The sequence below is a fragment of the Hemiscyllium ocellatum genome, chromosome 33, assembly GCF_020745735.1.
Source record: "Hemiscyllium ocellatum isolate sHemOce1 chromosome 33, sHemOce1.pat.X.cur, whole genome shotgun sequence".
Lineage (NCBI taxonomy): Eukaryota > Metazoa > Chordata > Chondrichthyes > Orectolobiformes > Hemiscylliidae > Hemiscyllium > Hemiscyllium ocellatum.
Window position 1 is genome coordinate 11,095,403 of NC_083433.1, and position 17,934 is coordinate 11,113,336.

Consider the following 17,934-nt stretch of genomic DNA (forward strand, 5'->3'; position numbering starts at 1 on the left):
ATAGAGGTTTATAAAATCATGAGGGGCGTGGTTGAACAGTCAGTCTTCCCCAGAATGGGGGAGTCCAGAATTAGAGGGCTAGGCTTAGGTAGGGAGGGGAAAGATATAAAAGAGACCTAAGGGGCAACCTTTTCATGCTGAGGTTGGAACATGTATGGAATGAGCTGGCAAGGAAGTGGTGGAGGCTGGTATAATTGCAACATTTGAAAGGCATCTGGATGGGTACATGGATAGAAAGGGTTTGGAGGGATATGGGCCGGGTGCTGGCAGGTGGGACTAGATTGAGTGGGATATCTGGTCGGCATGGATGAGTCGGACTGAAGAATCTGTTTCCGTGCTGTATATCTCTATGACTATGAATAACATCCTTCTGATTGCAACCAGACCTGTACACAATACTCCAAACATGGCCTCACCAATGTCTTGTACAGCCATAACATAATGCTCCAACTCCTGTACTCAATGTTCTTCACCAGCTTGTCTATTTGAAACGCAACTTTCAAGGAACTATGTATGTGCACCTGTAGGTCTCTCTGTTGAGCAACACTCCCCAGGGCCCTACCATTAAATGTATAAGCACTGCCATGGTTGGTCTTACCCACATGTCTATCTAAATTAAATTCCATCTGTAACACCTTGGCCTAGTGGCCCTGTTGATCAAGGTCCTATTGTTTTATCATGGAGGGGCTGTGTGCAGGGCAGGCAGTTTAAAAATTTGTGGTTTCCCCATTTAAGACATAGATTAGGGGAGGTTATTTTACTCAGTGTGCGGAATTCTCTTTCCAGGCAGCAGTGTAGGTTGGGTAACTGGAGAGCTTCATGGAGAATAGATGATTGCTCGAAGTGACCATCGAGGGCTTTGGGTGGGAATGTTTGTTGAGAAAGGGGAGTTGAGGCCAGATCAGCCATGATCTTTTTGAACAGCACAGCAGATTCGAGGGCCTGATTGGCCTACTCCTAGTTTCTACATTTCTAGAACGCTAAAGGCAGAAATAGGAACACAAGGATCAGCAGCAGCAGTCGGCCATTTAGCTCTTCAAGCTTGCTCTACCAATCTAGACAATTACGGCTGATCCTTTAACTCAAATGTCTTATTCCCGCTTTCTCTTCATAGCCCTTTAATACCAAAAATAAATCTCTTTTTTAAATATAATCAGTAATCCAACCTCCACAGCTTTTGTGAATTCCACAGGCTGATCACCCTCTGAATGAAGTAATGTATCCTCATCTTAGTGCTAAAAAATCTACTCTGCATCCTGAGATTGTAACACCTGGGTCTAGACTCCCCAGCCAGGGGAAATATCCTTCCTGCATCTAGCCTGTCCATCTCATTCTTCGAAACTCTAGTAAATACAGGCCCAATTGACTCAAACTCCCTTAGGGAAGGGGTCGGCTCCAGTCTCCAGTGAAGTTTAATGGGATATTTTGCTGAGTTTTTAAAATTGAATCCAATAGGATTTCTCAGGCACGGGAACACAAAGATAAGTGATGTTTGGAGAAGCATCGTCAGGTCAGGGTCCAAACTGGTGAGATAGGAGATTGGGACATACCCAATAGGATCAACCTGACAATCTGCTCCATCTCTGAAGGTTACTCGAATTGACATCCCTCTCCAGATTTCTCACTCTTGCTGGAGCTAACAGCTCCACTGGTTAGTGAGGACCTCATGCATGTAAGTGCCATGTCCTTCCTGAGAGCAGCAGTTGGTCACTCAACTGAGACAGCCATCACCCAGCAACCACTGGACAACTGGAGTTCAATGGCCAGGATCAGTTCCATCAACTTGATTCACATTTAAATACAGTATCAGAGGGCTGACCACATCGGAATGTGGTGGAGATTTTGGTGCAAGCTTAAATGCAGAGAGGCCATGATCTGATGGAAAGGTGGGATAGGCTCAATGGGCTGACTGGCCTCCAGCTACTCCTACGATTCAAAGGGGCAGGCTCAGTCAGTTCTCCCCTCCTCCAAAGTCTTAAGGTCCAACAGCTGCAAACCATCCAGAGGTACCAGAGAGACAGTGAGCAGGTAGTGAGCACAAACTGGGGAAGCTCCTGAACCAACGTTTCACTGTTTTCCACATTCCTATTCACTCAGTCACAGGGTACTCTACTGAGGGGAACAGCAAGAAAGGAGACAGAGGGAGTGATTGGAGGAGATGATAAAAGTGGGAGGAAAGATGGGGTGATGTGGGGCAAGGAAATAAGAGGGGGGCAAGGAAATAAGGGAGGGGGCAAGGGTAAGCTAGTGCAAGAGGGTGATGTGAAGGCAGAATGGTGGGAAATGGAGGATGTGAGAGCCAGAGGGAAGGAAGGACAAGAGGAAGGAGAGAGGAGGAAGAGAACTAGAAGATGGAAGAGGTGCAGGGTCAAGGGGGAAGAGGGCTGTGGAATGAAAAATTGGGGGAAAGAGCAGTGTAGTTGCTACGATCGGGATAAATTAGCAAGGGCTGTCACTTTTTCTCACTACCCAAGGACACAAATGAATGCAGCCAGAGCTCGGGCACAACTGCAAAGCACCTGTGGTTGAATAGCCTGCCGAAGCTCACTCTGTAGGTGCGGGGCATGAATGAAGACTGTGAGATACCAGACACTGTACAATCCCTCAGCAAACATGAGCAGCTCAGCAGAGGAGAGGATGGAAATCAATGTTACTTCTTATAAAATCTATAACTTCAGGGCAGCTTTTTGTCTTGTTGCTGCTTCCATCTCTCATCCACAAGTCCTAACCTCTGACCCGTGGTAACCTCCATCACAGGGAGGTTGTTCAAGAAGTGTAGACAAGTAGCTAAATTAATGGAATATTAGTTATAAAAGCAACCGAAACCAAATAGGGACTCACTCTGAACAGCCCGCAATCTGACAGAAATAACGTATGCAGACGCACGTCACAGTTGTGTTACTGCAGTCATAATCCAGCTCAAAGTTCAGTATTTGAAAATTTCAATTCAGCTTATTTTTAAAAACAGTTGGCAGAGGTTAAAATGACCACAAAGCTGCCAGGATTGTTATCAAAAGCCATCTGGTTAATTAATGTCTTTTAAAGGAAGGAAACGTGCCAGTTTCACCCACTCTGGGACTTGATGCCACTCCAGTTCCAGGTCAATGTGGTTGAACTTTAACCTACCTCTTAAGTAGCCGCTAACTTGCTGTGGAGACATGGCAATGTCAATGGACTCTTGATCCAAAGATTCTAGCAAATCAGGGGCACAAGTTCAAAGCTAGTGGAGATTAATTCACAGATTTGGAGAGTAAATCTACTTCCAGCAATGATGATGTGGAGGTGCTGGTGTTGGACTGGGGTGGACAAAGTCAAAATTCACATGACACCAAGTAATAGTCCAACAAGATTACTTGAAATCACAAGCTTCGGAGCACGGCTCCTTCGTCAGTTGAAGCTATGGGGAGAGGCTGAATAGGCTTGGGCTGTTTTCTCTGGAACATCGAAGGCTTAGAGGTGACCTTACAGAGGTTCATAAAATCATGGATAGGGTGAATAGCCAAGGTTTTTTCCTAGGTTAGGGGAATCCAAACTAGAGGGCATAGATTTATGGTGAGAGGGGCAAGATTTAAAAGTAACCTGAGAGGTAACTTTTTCATGCAGAGGGTGATGCATGTATGGAATGAGCTGCCAGAGGAAGTGATGGAGGCTGGTACAATTACAACATTTAAAAGACGTCTGGATGAGTAAATGAATAAGAAGGGTTTAGAGGGATAATGGGCCAAAGGCTGGCAAATGGGCCTAGATCACTTTAGGATATTAGGTTGGCTGGATGAATTGGATGGAAAAGGTCTGGTTCCATGCTGTAAATCTCTATGACTCTAAATGCTAAGTGGTGCTCCTCACAACCTCTCCCTGAGGTCTCTGCCACTGTAGGTGCCAGTTTTCAGTCAATCTGATACTTTGGGTACAGCAAAGGTTACAGTTGCCAATAATATCCCAGTTCCAGCTCTACATCCCAAGATTTTCCAGATCCTGAATCAAGCTGATGAAGGGCCACTATCCCACTCACAGCCACCCCATGAAGCAGAAGATTGCTCAGGTGTGTTCTGTCAACAAAAAAACAAACAGGGCAAATCCAACCTGACCAGTTACTGCCCTGTTGGTCTACTCCTGATTAACAAAGTGAAGCTGTCATCAAGCAACACCTACACAACAAGAACCAATACACTGTTGCTCCGCTTGGGTTCAGCCAGAGTCACTGTGTACCATTTACAAACTGCACTGCAGAAATTCGCCAAAGATCCTCAGACTGCACCTTCCAAACCCACGACCACTTCCATCTAGAAAGACAGGGGCAGTGGAAACATGGAAACGCCAACCCCTGCAAGTTCCCCTCCAAGCTACTCACCATTCTGACTTGGAAATATATCGTAGTTCCTTCACTATCTCTGGGTCAAAATCCTGGAATTCACCCCCAAGGGCATTGTGGGTCTGCCCACAGCAGGCAGACTGCAGTGGTTCAAGATGGCAGCTCACCATCACCTGTTCAAGGGCAAGTTGGGATGGGCAATAAATGCTGGCCCAGCCAGTGACATCCATGTCCTTCAAATGAGTAACAAAATAACTTTGCTTCTGGATTTATTTAAGATGAAGTGAAAGTGACTGCCTTTGACATCAAGGCAGCATTCAACCGAGTTTGACATCAAGGAGCCCTCTGTGATAAACCTGAAGTGAGTGGGAGTCAAAGGAAAATATTTCCACTTGCTGGAATCCTACGTATCCAAAAAGGAAGAGGACTCTGGTTGTTGGATTGTCAGTCACCTTAACCCCTGGGCCCTACCATCTTAGCTGCTCCTCTTTCATAAGGTCAGAAGTGGAACATGTGCTTGGGAGTTCAGCACCATTCCCAGTGAAACACTCCATGCCCAGATGCAGTAAGACAATACTGATGCCCTGGTGCAACTGGAGCAGCCATGAGAATACAATGACTTGAAGAGGTCAAGAATCTCAACACTTAGTATTAACTGACTCCAAATATGTGTTGAAAATGTGTTGCTGGAAAAGCGCAGCAGGTTAGGCAGCATCCAAGGAGCAGGAGAATCGCGTCGTTTCGGGCATGAGCCCTTTCTGAAGAAGGGCTCATGCCCGAAATGTCGATTCTCCTGCTCCTTGGATGCTGCCTGACCTGCTGCGCTTTTCCAGCAACACATTTTCAGCTCTGATCTCCAGCATCTGCAGTCCTCACTTTTTCCAAAACTGTTGAGGTGGATTGACCATGCTAAATTGCCCACAGTGCCCTGGGATGTACAGGCTAAGTGGGTCTGGGTGGGATTCAGAGGATCATTGTGGACTCAATGGGCTGAATGGCCTGCCTCCACACTGTAGGAATTCTATGATTCTTTCATCCATTACTCAGCCTCTGGTGAAACAAGTAATTCTTGACAGGAATGTGATGGCAATGCAGTGAGATGGTAATGAGAGAAAAGAATGCTCCTGAAGAAATTTGCTCGCAACTGTCATCTTTGAGTTGGGATGAGCACTTCTGGCATTATGCAATTATTTGGGAAGTTTGATCTTGCTGTCGAAGACTGAGCAGATGAAAAGCAACAAGTAATTCTCCTGACAGCTTGTGGACCTGCAGTTTTTTCTGTTACTAGAAGATTAACTTCCCCTGAGGCACCCGTTACTAAAACTTTTGAAGAGTTGACAGACTTAGGTAAGGAATATTACAACCCCAAGCTTCCTTTAATTCTGAGATGCAATCAGTTTTACTCGGCAATTCAACAACTGGGGAATCCATACCGGGATTTTTGACGAGGTTAAGATGACTGGAAGAGGCATATAACTTTGGTTTGACCCTTAATAAGATGCTGAGAGCCCATTCGGTATGTGGGATTAGTGATATAACCATGCAAAACCACCTACTAGCTGAAGTCCAACTGGACTTCACACAGGCACTATAACTGGCATTATCACTGGAAAATGCAGCAAGTGCAGCATATGAGTTCCAAGGTGTTCAATTGGAAGTGGACATCTTCGCTCTTCTGACTGAGCTCAGGGAACACTACTTGAGTAAAGACAATTGCATAGCCTCAACCAGGCAATATCACGAATAGAGGGACTCTCGGAGAGCCCACAGCAGAACTCCAAAACAAAGCCAAGCCTCGGTCAAATGGTTAAAAGTTTCCGCAGGATCAAGGCCAGCAAGCCATTGTAGTTGACTTGAGACAATAAAAGAATCCCACGAGACCTAAATGGAATAAGAGAACTCATAGGTTGGTATGTAGGAGAGTGTACACCCATGGAAAGCCCCACCTCCATCTCCAGCTATTTCAGTGATTGCAGAACCAGTCTTTAACAAAATTTGCTCTGAATTCCAACCCTTAAGTTTGCATAAGACCTCAGCTAGACCAATAAGCTACACTAAGGAATCTTCACAGGTTAAGGGGACAACTTCAGATCTGGTCTCTTATGAGAAGCAGCTGGTTCAGTTCCCACTGATTGTAGTAAAAGGTTCAGGCCCAAGCTTAATGGGATGAAATTGGTTGCGAAAGGTTCACCTAGATTGACTCAGTATTTTTCAATTAGAAATGGCTGCCTGAGTGAAGCCCTGATTAAACATCCGGAGGCTTTTCAGGAATGACTATGGACGATTAAAAGGAGCCAAGGCCACCTAGTGTGTTGACCAGGAAGCGATTCCACAATTCTGCAAGGCCCGCCCAATGCCATTTCCTTCATGAACAAAAGTAGAGGGAGAAATTGGAAGGCTGGAAAGCAAAGGAATCATCAAACCAGTCCAGTTTGTGGAATGGGCAGCACTCGTCATACCCATTGTGAATCCCGACAGGTGGTTTCGCCTTTGCGGGGATTTTAAACATACGGTAAACCGCACTTTGCAGCTGGAGAAGTACCTCAATCCCTCCCTGCAAAGCTGGCAGGGAGGACTGTCCTTCCCGAAGCCGGACATGAGCCAGGCGTACCTGCAATTGCAGCTCGATGAGGATTCCCAGACGTATTCCAGAATTAACACTCACAAGAGTTTGTCCCAATATTCAAGCCATTTAGGACATCATCAGCCTGGGTAATTTTTCAGTGGGCGATGGATAACATTTTACAAGGTCTATCCCAAGTTGCTCTTTATCTGGATGACATGTTACTTATCAGGAGGGCCAATAACGATCACTTAGAGAAGTCGGACATAGTCCTTCGATGTACATCCCAGGTGGACAATATATCTTAGAAGGGAAGGTGTTTTTTAGGCACTCCAAATGACATACCTGGGCTACAGGATTGACAAAACCAGGTTACACCTGTTGTATGATAATGTGAAGTCGTTCAAAGTTGTCCCTGGCTTCCACATCTGTACCGGAGCTTAGTTCTTTCCTTGGGCTGGTGAATTACTATGGAAAATTCATACATAACCTGGCCTCCATCCTGCCACCTTTGCTTCAACTCTTAATGAAGGGTCAGCCTTGGAAATGGCCACAGAGCCAAACCATAGCTTTCAGGGAAGTGAAGAAACAGCAATCATCCTCAAAAGTGTTGACACACTATGGTTCCAAGTGAGACCTGTTACTGACATGCGATGTCTCTCCGTACGGCATCAGGATAGTATTAGTTCATAGGTTGCCCAATGGAGAGGAATGCCCAATAGCATATGCATCCAGGACATTGGCTAATAGAGAGTGTAAATAAGCCCAGATAGAGAAGGAAGGTTTGACTGTTATATTTGGAATCAGGAAGTTCGACCAATACCTTTACGGGCGTCAATTTGTAATAATAACGAACCACAAACCTTGCTAGGTCAACTGAAAGGGGACAAGGCAGTGCCACCCATAGCTTTAGGTTGAATTCAGCAGAGAGCACCAAATCTAAGTGTGTATAATTACAAGTTGGAACACTGTCTGGGAGGCCAAGTAGCGAATGCGGATGCATTGAACTGCCTCTCCCCGCAGATGCGCCACTGATGGTACCACCACTGGAAGAGTCTATACTGGCTTTAAAGTTTCTGGACACACTTCCAGTCACAGGTGACAATATCAGACTTTGGATGCAGAAAAGTCCAGTCCTGGCAAAACTGAAACGGCTGGTGGTGATGAGGGAAACCAAGGGCCTGTCACAGCCAGAACTGAAACCCTTCTGGACCCGGAGAAACCACATCACAGTGGAGGATGGCATATTATTATGGGGAGCGAGAGTGATTGACCCGAGCACAGGTCACTATCAGATACCCCAGGGTCATCCAGAGGTTTCTACAGTGAAGATGTCGGTGAGAGGTTATGTCTGATGGCCAGGATTGGATGCAGACATGGCTATGTTGATGGGACAGTGCCCAGAGTGCTAACAAGGACAAACGTTACCACAAGCAGCTGCTCCTCATTGATGGGAATGGCCATGTAAACCCTGGCCTTAGTGACACAACGATTGTGCAGGTCCTTTCATGGGCTCAAAAGTTTTGAGTTGTTGTGGACGCCCACTCAGAATGGCTGGACATGTATAGAGTTCATTCATCAAACACAGGGACAATGATAGAAAAACTGTGCGCATCTTTCGCAATACATGGACTCTCAGAGGTTTTGGTCACATTGTGTACCAGCAGGGAATTTGAGTTGTTTCCTACGGTTGAATGGTATCTGACACATAAGGACAGCTCCATACCATCCATCATCCTATGGTCTGGCAGAAAGGGCAGTCCAACCTTTGAAGGCAGTCTTAAAGGAACAGCCTACAGCTTCACTAGATATCAAACTGTCCCGGTTCCTGTTTGACCACCCATCAAGCAACTACAAGGATAGTGCCAGCAGAGTTGTTAATGTGGAGAAGCTCTGAACCAGGTTAAAGCAGATCTTCCTGGAACTGGGGGGGGGTGGGGTGGGCGGGGGGGGGGGGGGGGGGGGGGGGGGGGGGGTGTAGGTGAAATGATATCAGGAACATCAATGCCGGACACAAGGCTCCACTAAGCGAGAGAGACAGTTTACTTCAGGAAGTGAAGCTTGGTGTAGGAACCACAAGAATGGCCCTGCTGGGGTAAGAGGCATTGTCGACACAAGGTCAGGTCCAGTCATGTATAAAGTTCGGGTATGTGTAACAGTCCTGAACAAGCACGTGGACCGTCTGAAAGCTGCAAACAGTACAGGGCAAAAACGTGCCTGGCTCCTCATCAGTCTGACTGTTCCCGAACCTGTGGGATCTCCCTCTCCATCCAGTTCTGAAGCTACCTTGGAATGTGGAGATGGCCATAGAGGGTGTCGCCACCTCGACACCTTTGCCTCCTGAAGAAGAGAATTAATTTCTTCCGAGACATTCCGGGCACAAGAAGCAAGCTAGTGTGTGTTACCTGCCGCCTGTACCAGAGGCAGTGTTGGAAAAACCTGACCTGGTGATAAAACACCCCAGTAGGAGCTACAAAAAACAGAACTGGCCTAAGTCCACAAACCCATCAGGGGAAGGATTTAGTGATTGTAATGAGGGCAGCTGGGTGAACCTCACAGAGTTCCCTGAGTGGGGCTGTTAACCTGGTCTAAATCAGGAAGCCCTGGCTGACAGATATCAACAGGAGCATCAAAGGTTCTGTTCACTCTGAAGGTGACTTGGTGATGGGGATACTGGCCTCTGTGGAATTATTTCAGGCACGATCTCCACTAACTTCCAAAATGCTCGACATTGTACAGGATATTGCAGTCCCCCACTTGACTGGCACCCCATCCACCAACAGCCAAGTTCACTTGCTGCACTACAGTGTGCACCATCTGCAAACGCACTGCAGTAACTCACCAAAGGCTCCTGGTGAAACAACGCTAATTCCAAATCTCACACCATCCTGATTTGGAAGTGTTTTGCTGTCGTTCCAATTATGAAGTTACAATTTTAACAAGACCTTTGCTGGCACAGACTACAGCAATTCGTCACAATCTTCTCAAAGAGAACTAGGGACTAAGCTAATGGCAGCATTGCCCACATCCCAACTTTTTTTTTCCCCCAAGAAAGGATCTGCTGTAGACAGGGTTAATGCACAAGCAATGGATCAGATCTAGACCCTGCAGCCCAGCCACATCCACTGGTGGTGAACAATTAAACAACTAACATGGAGAAGGATGTTCCCTGAATATTCCTATCCTCAATGATGAAGTAGCACAACACATCAGTCCAAAATACAAGGTTGGAACCATTTGCAACAAACCTCAAGCAACAGTGCTGAATGGATAATCCATCTTGATCTCCTCCTGAGGTCCCCAGCATCACAGATACCAGTTTTCAAGAGATTCAAAATACTCCACGTGTTATCAAGAAACAGTTGGATGCTGCAAAGGCCTATGGGCCCTGGCATCACTCTGGCTGTAATACTGAAGACCTGCACTCCCGAGCTTGCTGTGCCTCTAGCCAAGCTGTTCCTACGCAGCTACAACTCTGACATGTGCAATGTGGAAGATTTCCCAGGTATGTCCTGTGCATGGACAGCAAGGACAAATCCAACCCGGCCAATGACAACCCCATCAGTCTCCTCAGAGTCATAGAGATCTACAGCACAGAAAAAGGCCCTTCAGCCCATCACATCTGCGCCATTCAAAATCAACCAACTGACTATGCCAATCTCATTTTCCAGCACTTGTCCCATACCTTGTATGCCTTAGCACTTCAAGTGCTTATCTGAATAGTTCTTCAAGTTATGGTGGTTTCTGCCTCTATGATCCTGTCAGAGGGTTGTTCCAAATTCCCACCACCTTCTGGGTGAAAAATGTTTTCCTCACAAGCCCTCTATACCTTTTACCCCTTACCTTAAATCTATGTCCCTGGTCATTGAATCCGTCATCAGTGAGAAAAGTTCCTTCCTATCTGCACTCCTTATAATTTTATACATCTCAATCTCCTCTACTCAATGAGAACAATACCTAGTTTGTCCAATCTCTCCTCATAACTGAAACTCTCCAGCCCAAGTAACATCCTGGTAAATCTCCTCTGCACCCTCTCCAGTGATAACACATCCCACCTATAGGGAGAATTGCACAACACTCCATCATTAGTGAAATGATGGAAGGGTCATCAACGTGCTACCAACTAGGATTCTGTCAGAGCCACTCAGTTCCTGACCTCATTGGTTTAATTATGATTCCAGAGGTGAAGAGTGACTGCCCTGGATATCAAGGTTGCATTTGACAGATTGTGGTATCAAGCAGCCCTAGTAAAAGTAAGTCAATTGGAATCAGGGAGACAACTCTCCACTCGTTGGAATCATACCCAGTGTGGCTGTGGTTACTGGAAATCAAGTATTTTGGCCTAAAGAGTCCCTGCAGGGTTTCCTCAGGATAGTGTCCTAGGACAAAGTGAGGACTGCAGACGCTAGAGATCAGAGTGTGTTGCTGGGAAAGCACAGCAAGTCCAGCAGCATCCGAGCAGCAGGAGAATCGATGTTTCGGGCATTCTAGGCCCAACCATCTTCAATTACTTCAATGATCTCCCCCTGATCATAAGGTCAGAAATGGGGATGATTGTGCAATGTTCAGCACCATTCCAAATTCCTCAGAAACTGAAGCAGTCTGTGTCTATGTGCAGCAATACCTGGACAGCATTAGGCTTGGGATTTTAAGTGACAATTAACATGTCATGCTAATTCTAGGAGTTAGCATTGACCAAAACCTAACCTGGACCAAGCCATATCAATATTGTGGTTATAAGAACAGTCAGAGTCTAGGAATTCTGCAGCACTGCTCACTGCCTGTCCACTATCTGTAAGATGTTAAGTTAGGAATGTGATGAAATATTCCCTACTTGCATAGATAGGTGCAGCTCTAACAACACAGTACCCAGAACAAGCTGTCCATTTGATTGGCACCCGATCCACCACCTTCAACATTCACTCTCTTCACCATTGAGGCACAGTGTTTGCAGTGTGTAGCATCTGCAAGATGCGCAGCAGTAACTCACCAAGCCTTCTGAACTTTGGAGGACAAGGGTGACAGATGTAGGGGAACAATTCCAACTGCATGTTCCTCTCCAAAATTTCCATGTCTTTCCCTACACCCCTAAGTTAGCTGGATGGTTTGTAATGCATAGTAACATCAACAGCATGGGTTCAATTCCTGCACCAGTTGAGGTCACCATGAAGGTCCCACCTTCTCAACCTCTTCCCTTGCCTGAGGCAATGTTAACTCGCTGGTTAAACCACCAGTTGTTTCTCTCTCTAATGAAAGAGCAACCCTGTGGGTCTGGTAAGACAACAGCAGTTTTACCTTCCACCCTAAGGACTGCAGTGGTTCATGAAAGGAACTCACCACCACCTTCTTCCAGGGCAACTAGAGATTGGCAATTAATGCTGTCCTAGCCACATTCCACAAATTATTTTTTTTTAAAGAAGGCTCAGTAAAATCATTCCAGGTCTGAACTCATTACATTAACTATTATCAACTTCCTTCAGATCCTTTAACCATAAATAAGTAACATTTGAGTCTTTCTGAACGAAATGATCACCAACAACATTAACGTGTAGCCTGTAATTCGGAGGTTGCATTCCTCAAGATCTCACTTCTTAATTTCTTCACCAACTCCTGCTAGCTCAGTTAACTAATAGGCTGGTTTGTGATACACGAGCTCTGAGATTACTATTCTATTATAAAGTGTGACCGAGGAAACTCCCATCCTCACTGATTCTCCACTGTCGTTAGCTTTCAGGTTCAGAAATCCTGAGCTTGAACTGAGCATTTAGCGATATCCGCTACACACACGGTCTCCTAAGATGCACAACTTGCACCACGTGTCATGGGAATTCCAAGTGATATGTTTCAGCTGCATTGCAAATCTAAAATATCTTTCAGCCCTCTGTTTGAATTCATTAGCACTTTGTTTAAGCTACTGTTTATAATTAATGCATCCAGACCTGCTCTCATCATTTAGAACCTACAATTGCTCAGATTGGGGGAGCTGGTTTAGTTTGATGTCTTAGGGTTTTCCTTTCCCATAGAACCATAGAATCCCGACAGTTCGACCCAACACGTTCACACCAACCCTCTGAACAGTAATCCACCCACACCTATTTCCCTACCCTATTACTTTACATTTACCCCTGACTAATGGACCTAACATACACATCCCTGAACGCTACGGGCAATTTAGCATGGCCAATTCACTTAACCTGCACATCTTTGGATTGCGTGATACTCTTCTGATCAATTCACAATTTTTATCCATCTCATCCAAAAAAACAGCCTTCCTCCAAGATAGTGCTCCCTCTGCAATAATACTGGGGTGGGGTTGGGGGCTACAAAGTCTACTGAGAAAATATGTCTCATCCCAGTGTCCCCTACAAAACAGAAATCACTGGCAAAATATTTAAAAGACATTTGGATAGGTACATGGGAAAGGATATGGGCCAAACACAGGCAAATGGGACAAGTTCAGTTTAAGCCAAAGGACCTGTTTCTGTGCTGTATGACTCCATGATTCTATTACTTATTGAGGATGATGTGGGTAATTATGGAGCATTATACACACCATCCATTTGGATAGAGAACATTCAACTGCAAACAACTTGAGTTGAGGGGATTTTATACATTGCCCATTCTCCACCATTTCTGATGAGAGTCATCTTGGTCACAAGGTGCTCAGAATTAGAAGGAAGCTTGCATATGATGGCATGGCTATGTCCCCCAGCTGTCCTCTATCCTTCTAAGCAGTGAGAGTCACAGCCCAGGAGGTGCTGTCGTAGAACCCAGATGTCCTGGGTCCCTCTATCACTGAACAGCAGTTGGCTGGTACCCCGTGCCTTACTCTGCATGCAACCTAACTGCACCAAAACAGTCTAAAACTTGGTGAAAGGTCGATGGTTTCCTGAACATGGAACATTTACAGATATTTCTGAAACAGGCAATTTCAGAAAATGACTAATTAAGGCCATGTCTACTTTTAAAAGGGAGAGTCGACTGAAGACTCCTATGGTGCAGCGGTAGTGTTACTGTCCCCAGTTCTGAGCCAAAATGTCCAGGTTCAAGTCCCATCTGCTCCAGGGGTGTGTAATAACATGTCTAAGCAGGTTGATTAGAAAAAAGACACTGACAAGTTGAATTATGTAAGTGATCTCGCCGTAGTCCAGAGACTGCTCTCTCTCTCATTAGAGAAAGATGGCCGCTGCTGGGTTAACCCGCAGATTGAGATGGATGGACCTTGATGGTAACCTCAGCCAGTGCAGGAATTGAATCCATGCTGTGGGTGTCACTCTGCAGCGCAAAGCAGTCAATTGAGCTAACCAACCCCTAATAATCAGATATTCAAATGTAGGAGGTGACCATTCTGCCTGTGATGGCTCTCAGTCCTACTCCCTTATACTTCCCCCAGAGCTCTGCAAGTTTTTCTGGTTCAAATATTTATCTACTTCCCTTTTGCAACTTACATTGAATCTGCTTCCAATACTCTTCCCAAATCAAAACTACTCAAACAAGGTGAAATCATCTCTACCCTCAATCTTAACTGAACGCTCACGGCATTACATGGGCTGTCAAGAGAAATTTACTCACAAAACCTTCGTAGGAACCTTATTGAGTGTAGTACCTTGACTCCCCATTGTCTGTTTCAGATAGTAAATGTTGTGGTTAGTTTCAGTACCAATAGCTCATAATCTTCAACTCCAATCTACTCAACCTCCCCTTCCCCACCCCCCCATCACCAAATGGCAGTGATTCAAAGAGGGGACAGCACATAGAGAAGAGAATCCCACCCAAAGACAGAGTCTCATTGGAATTCTGTTAGAAACATATAGGAGCTGGAGAAGGCCCCAAGCCAGATCCTCCATTGACCTGAGTGTGGCTTCAAATCCACTTTCTAACTTGATCTTTGACACCCCTCCCAACTCTCCAAATCTAACCCCACATGACCTTGAATTCCCTTGTCAATCAATCCATCTAATTCAGCCTTGAATACATTCGAAGACCCAGCCCCCAGTGCTATCTTGGGAAGAAAATTCCACAGACTGAAAGAGAAAAAAACCCACCATGCCTCTGTCTTTGATGGGAGACCCCTCATTTTAAACTGTATTCTCCCCCTGCTACCCCTGTTCCAGACTCCACCACAAGGGGTAACATTCTCTCCTTGGGCAGCACAGTGTCTCAGTGTTAGCACTGCTGCCTCACAGCGTCAGACACTGGGGTTAGATTTCACCCTTGGGTGTTTTTCTGTGTGGAGTTTGCACATTCTCTCCGTGTCTGCGTGGGCTTTCTCCGGGTGCTCCGGTTTCCTCCCACAATCCAAAGATGTGCAGGTCAGTGGATTGGCCAGGCTAAATTGGCCACAGTGTCCAGAGATGTGCAGGCTAGATGAGTTAGCCATGGAAATGCAGGGATAGGGTAGGGAAGTGGTTCTGGGTGGGATCATCTTCGGAGGGCCAGTGTGGACCTGATGGGCCAAATGTCAAGATTAGAGTGGTGCTGGAAAAGCACAGCAGGTCAGGCAGCATCCAAGGAGCTAGGAAAATCGATGTTTCAGGCAGGAGTCCTTCATCAGGAATCTTGGGGCCAAATGGCCTGCTCCCACACTGCAGGTATTCTATTGTCTACACCTTTCCTGTCAGAATCTTCTACATTTCAATGGAATTGCCAGTCTTTCCTCAAAACTCCAGTGAGTATAACATTACCCACTCACCCCACATCCCAGGGATCGGTCGAGTGAACCTACAGGCCAATCAGCTCCTTGAGCCACATCCATAATTCAGGTGGATCACGGCTGATCCACATGTCAACCTGCCTTTTTTTTATTCAGACATGGGCATTGCTGGTCTTTGTTGCCTGTCCCCTAATTGCCCTTGAGGTGGTGGTGCTGAGCTGCCTTCGTCTGGTTACTGCAGTCCATGTCCTGGCTCCATGACCCACCCCCACTATTACTCAATACCCATGAAAATTCCACAGACCAATACCCCCTCAGGGTGAAAAAAGATTCTCCTCAGCTCCGTCCCAAAAGTGAGACATCTCGTTTTCAAAACCCTCATTCTCGTCTCCTTCAGAAGGGGAAACATCTTCGCAGCATCCACCCAGTCCAGCTCCCTCAAGATTGAACTGGTTTCAACACGATGGCCTCTCATTCTCCTCACCTTCAATTGAACACAGGCCCAGTCCAACCTTGTTCAGAGGATAACTCAAAAAAAGGGAACCTTCTCTGAACTGCTTCAAACACAATGATATCCTTGCCCGTTCACACCAGAGGGTGGTCACTGATATTCGGCTTAGGAAGTATCAATGTTGGTGTTTCTCAGCCCTCATCTGACTGCCCTGTGGGGGCACTTCCCAAGTGATTAAGAACACAATTCCCACCTGATATTCGCCACCTTGTCACCCACACCAACCCCTTCCCATCACGGTCCTCGGGTCAATTCACAACCCGAGTTGAACTCATCGAACTCAGCACAGATACAGAATCGAACTTTGTACACACCTGACCTGGCTTTCTTAGAGAGACAAAAAAAAATACAAGGCCCCCTTCTGAAATATATCACCTATCCCAAAAACTTACAGGAATAATGTGGGATCTTCCTCTGCCCGAATCCCCTCCACCCCCCCCCCCCAAACATAAGGGGGTGGGGTTAACGTCAACAAAGGCAGCAATTCAGATTTACAAATAATGCAGCTCCCCCACTTTTATCTTCGGATATCAATGCTGGCCCATCAGGTTCTTTTTATTAAATAATGCACCAGCAAGGTTGCAATGTTTAATTTTGCAACTTGTGTTCATTTATTCTTTCCCCCAATCCCCCTCCTAAAATGTTAACGGCGTAAAGTACACTTCCAAATGCAGCCTTTGAAAAGCGGGCGGGAGGGAAAGTGGGCTGGTTGGACTTTCACATTGCAAGCACAGAGATTGCAACGGGGCCTAGTCGTGGAGAAGGGCAAAAGAAATGTCTACATTCATTTTTTTTGCAACAAAACACGCACACGAGAGGATGTGTGTGTGGAGGGAGGGGGTTGGAATCGTTGCATTTTCAACACGGGACGCTCACGGGAGGGGAAATGTGGAAGAGGGAAAGGCTGAGAGAGGAAAGCTGGGCCCCCGAGCTCTATTATCAATAACATCCCATTCTTTCCCGATCGCGTTTCGCGTCAATTTCTCTGCTGGCTTTGATCAGTTTCCACTCGCTCTCTGGCGCGACATTGTATCGAACATTTGTTGCAATTCCCTTCGTTTTTTCCCCCTCCCTTATTGAACTCTCTTCCAGCATGTATGATTTTTTTTCTGGTTACATATTTAAAAAAGGCCCTTAATTCGACTCTTTGTGCGTGTGTGTGTGTGTGTGTATATACACTGCGTTTTACATTTAAAAGCAGGAAACGCTTTTGTATCGCTCGCTAACTTTGCTAAATTGTAGCCGATATTTGCAACCGACGAGTTGCGAATGAAAGTGCAGCAGAGAGGAGTAACTCCCTCCGACTCCCTATAGAGGCTCAGATACACCGGCTTTATATTGGGGAGGGGGGTGGGAGAGAAGGTGGGGGTGGAAATTAAACGGAGGCTATTTTTTTTTACCTGGCTTTCACTCCTGACGGTGATCTGTCGTAGCTCCATCCTTGTCCAGCACCTAGGGGATCTCCAAATCCAGAAGTGGGATAATTTCTATCCATTAAATTCAGTTTAAGTTGTTGTTTTTCTCGGCTCTTTTTAAATTGTTGGAACCCGGGTTTTTTTCTTGCAAGCCTTCGAGACAGTCCTGGATTGCACTTTCTGACTGATTGGATCTGATGCTGTTATATTTTTGGTGGAGTTGGTTTCTTAATCTGCTTTCAGTTCACAGGGGAGAAAAAACATGCAATGTGTGTGTATATTTTTATGTGTATATATAAAGACTTCTTGTAAAAGAGGACTCACGGTTCGGCCATCTTTCAGGCTCTCTCTCTCTCTCTCTGCCTGTCTCTGATCTCAATACCCAGAATACATTTCAGAGAGAAAGAGGGAGGAGGGGGGTGGGTGGGAGGATCATATAATCCTCAGAGCTCTCAAACCAGTAAAAGGGGACAGACAGAC

At 45.9% G+C, this 17,934-nt stretch overlaps 1 protein-coding gene across 1 annotated transcript in view; it reads right to left on the reverse strand.

The window, feature by feature from the left end:
• Positions 1-17,810, reverse strand: part of LOC132831478 (proline-rich protein 12-like) — an 84,485-nt gene extending 66,675 nt beyond the window's left edge. Inside the window, exons 1-2 of the mRNA XM_060849641.1 lie at positions 17,779-17,810; positions 17,440-17,687 (exon numbers count right to left, since the gene is read on the reverse strand). Coding sequence (XP_060705624.1) covers positions 17,440-17,534 — 95 coding nt within the window. The 5' untranslated portion in view covers positions 17,535-17,687; positions 17,779-17,810. The remainder of the gene's footprint in view (positions 1-17,439; positions 17,688-17,778) is intronic.
• Positions 17,811-17,934: the final 124 nt, after the last annotated feature.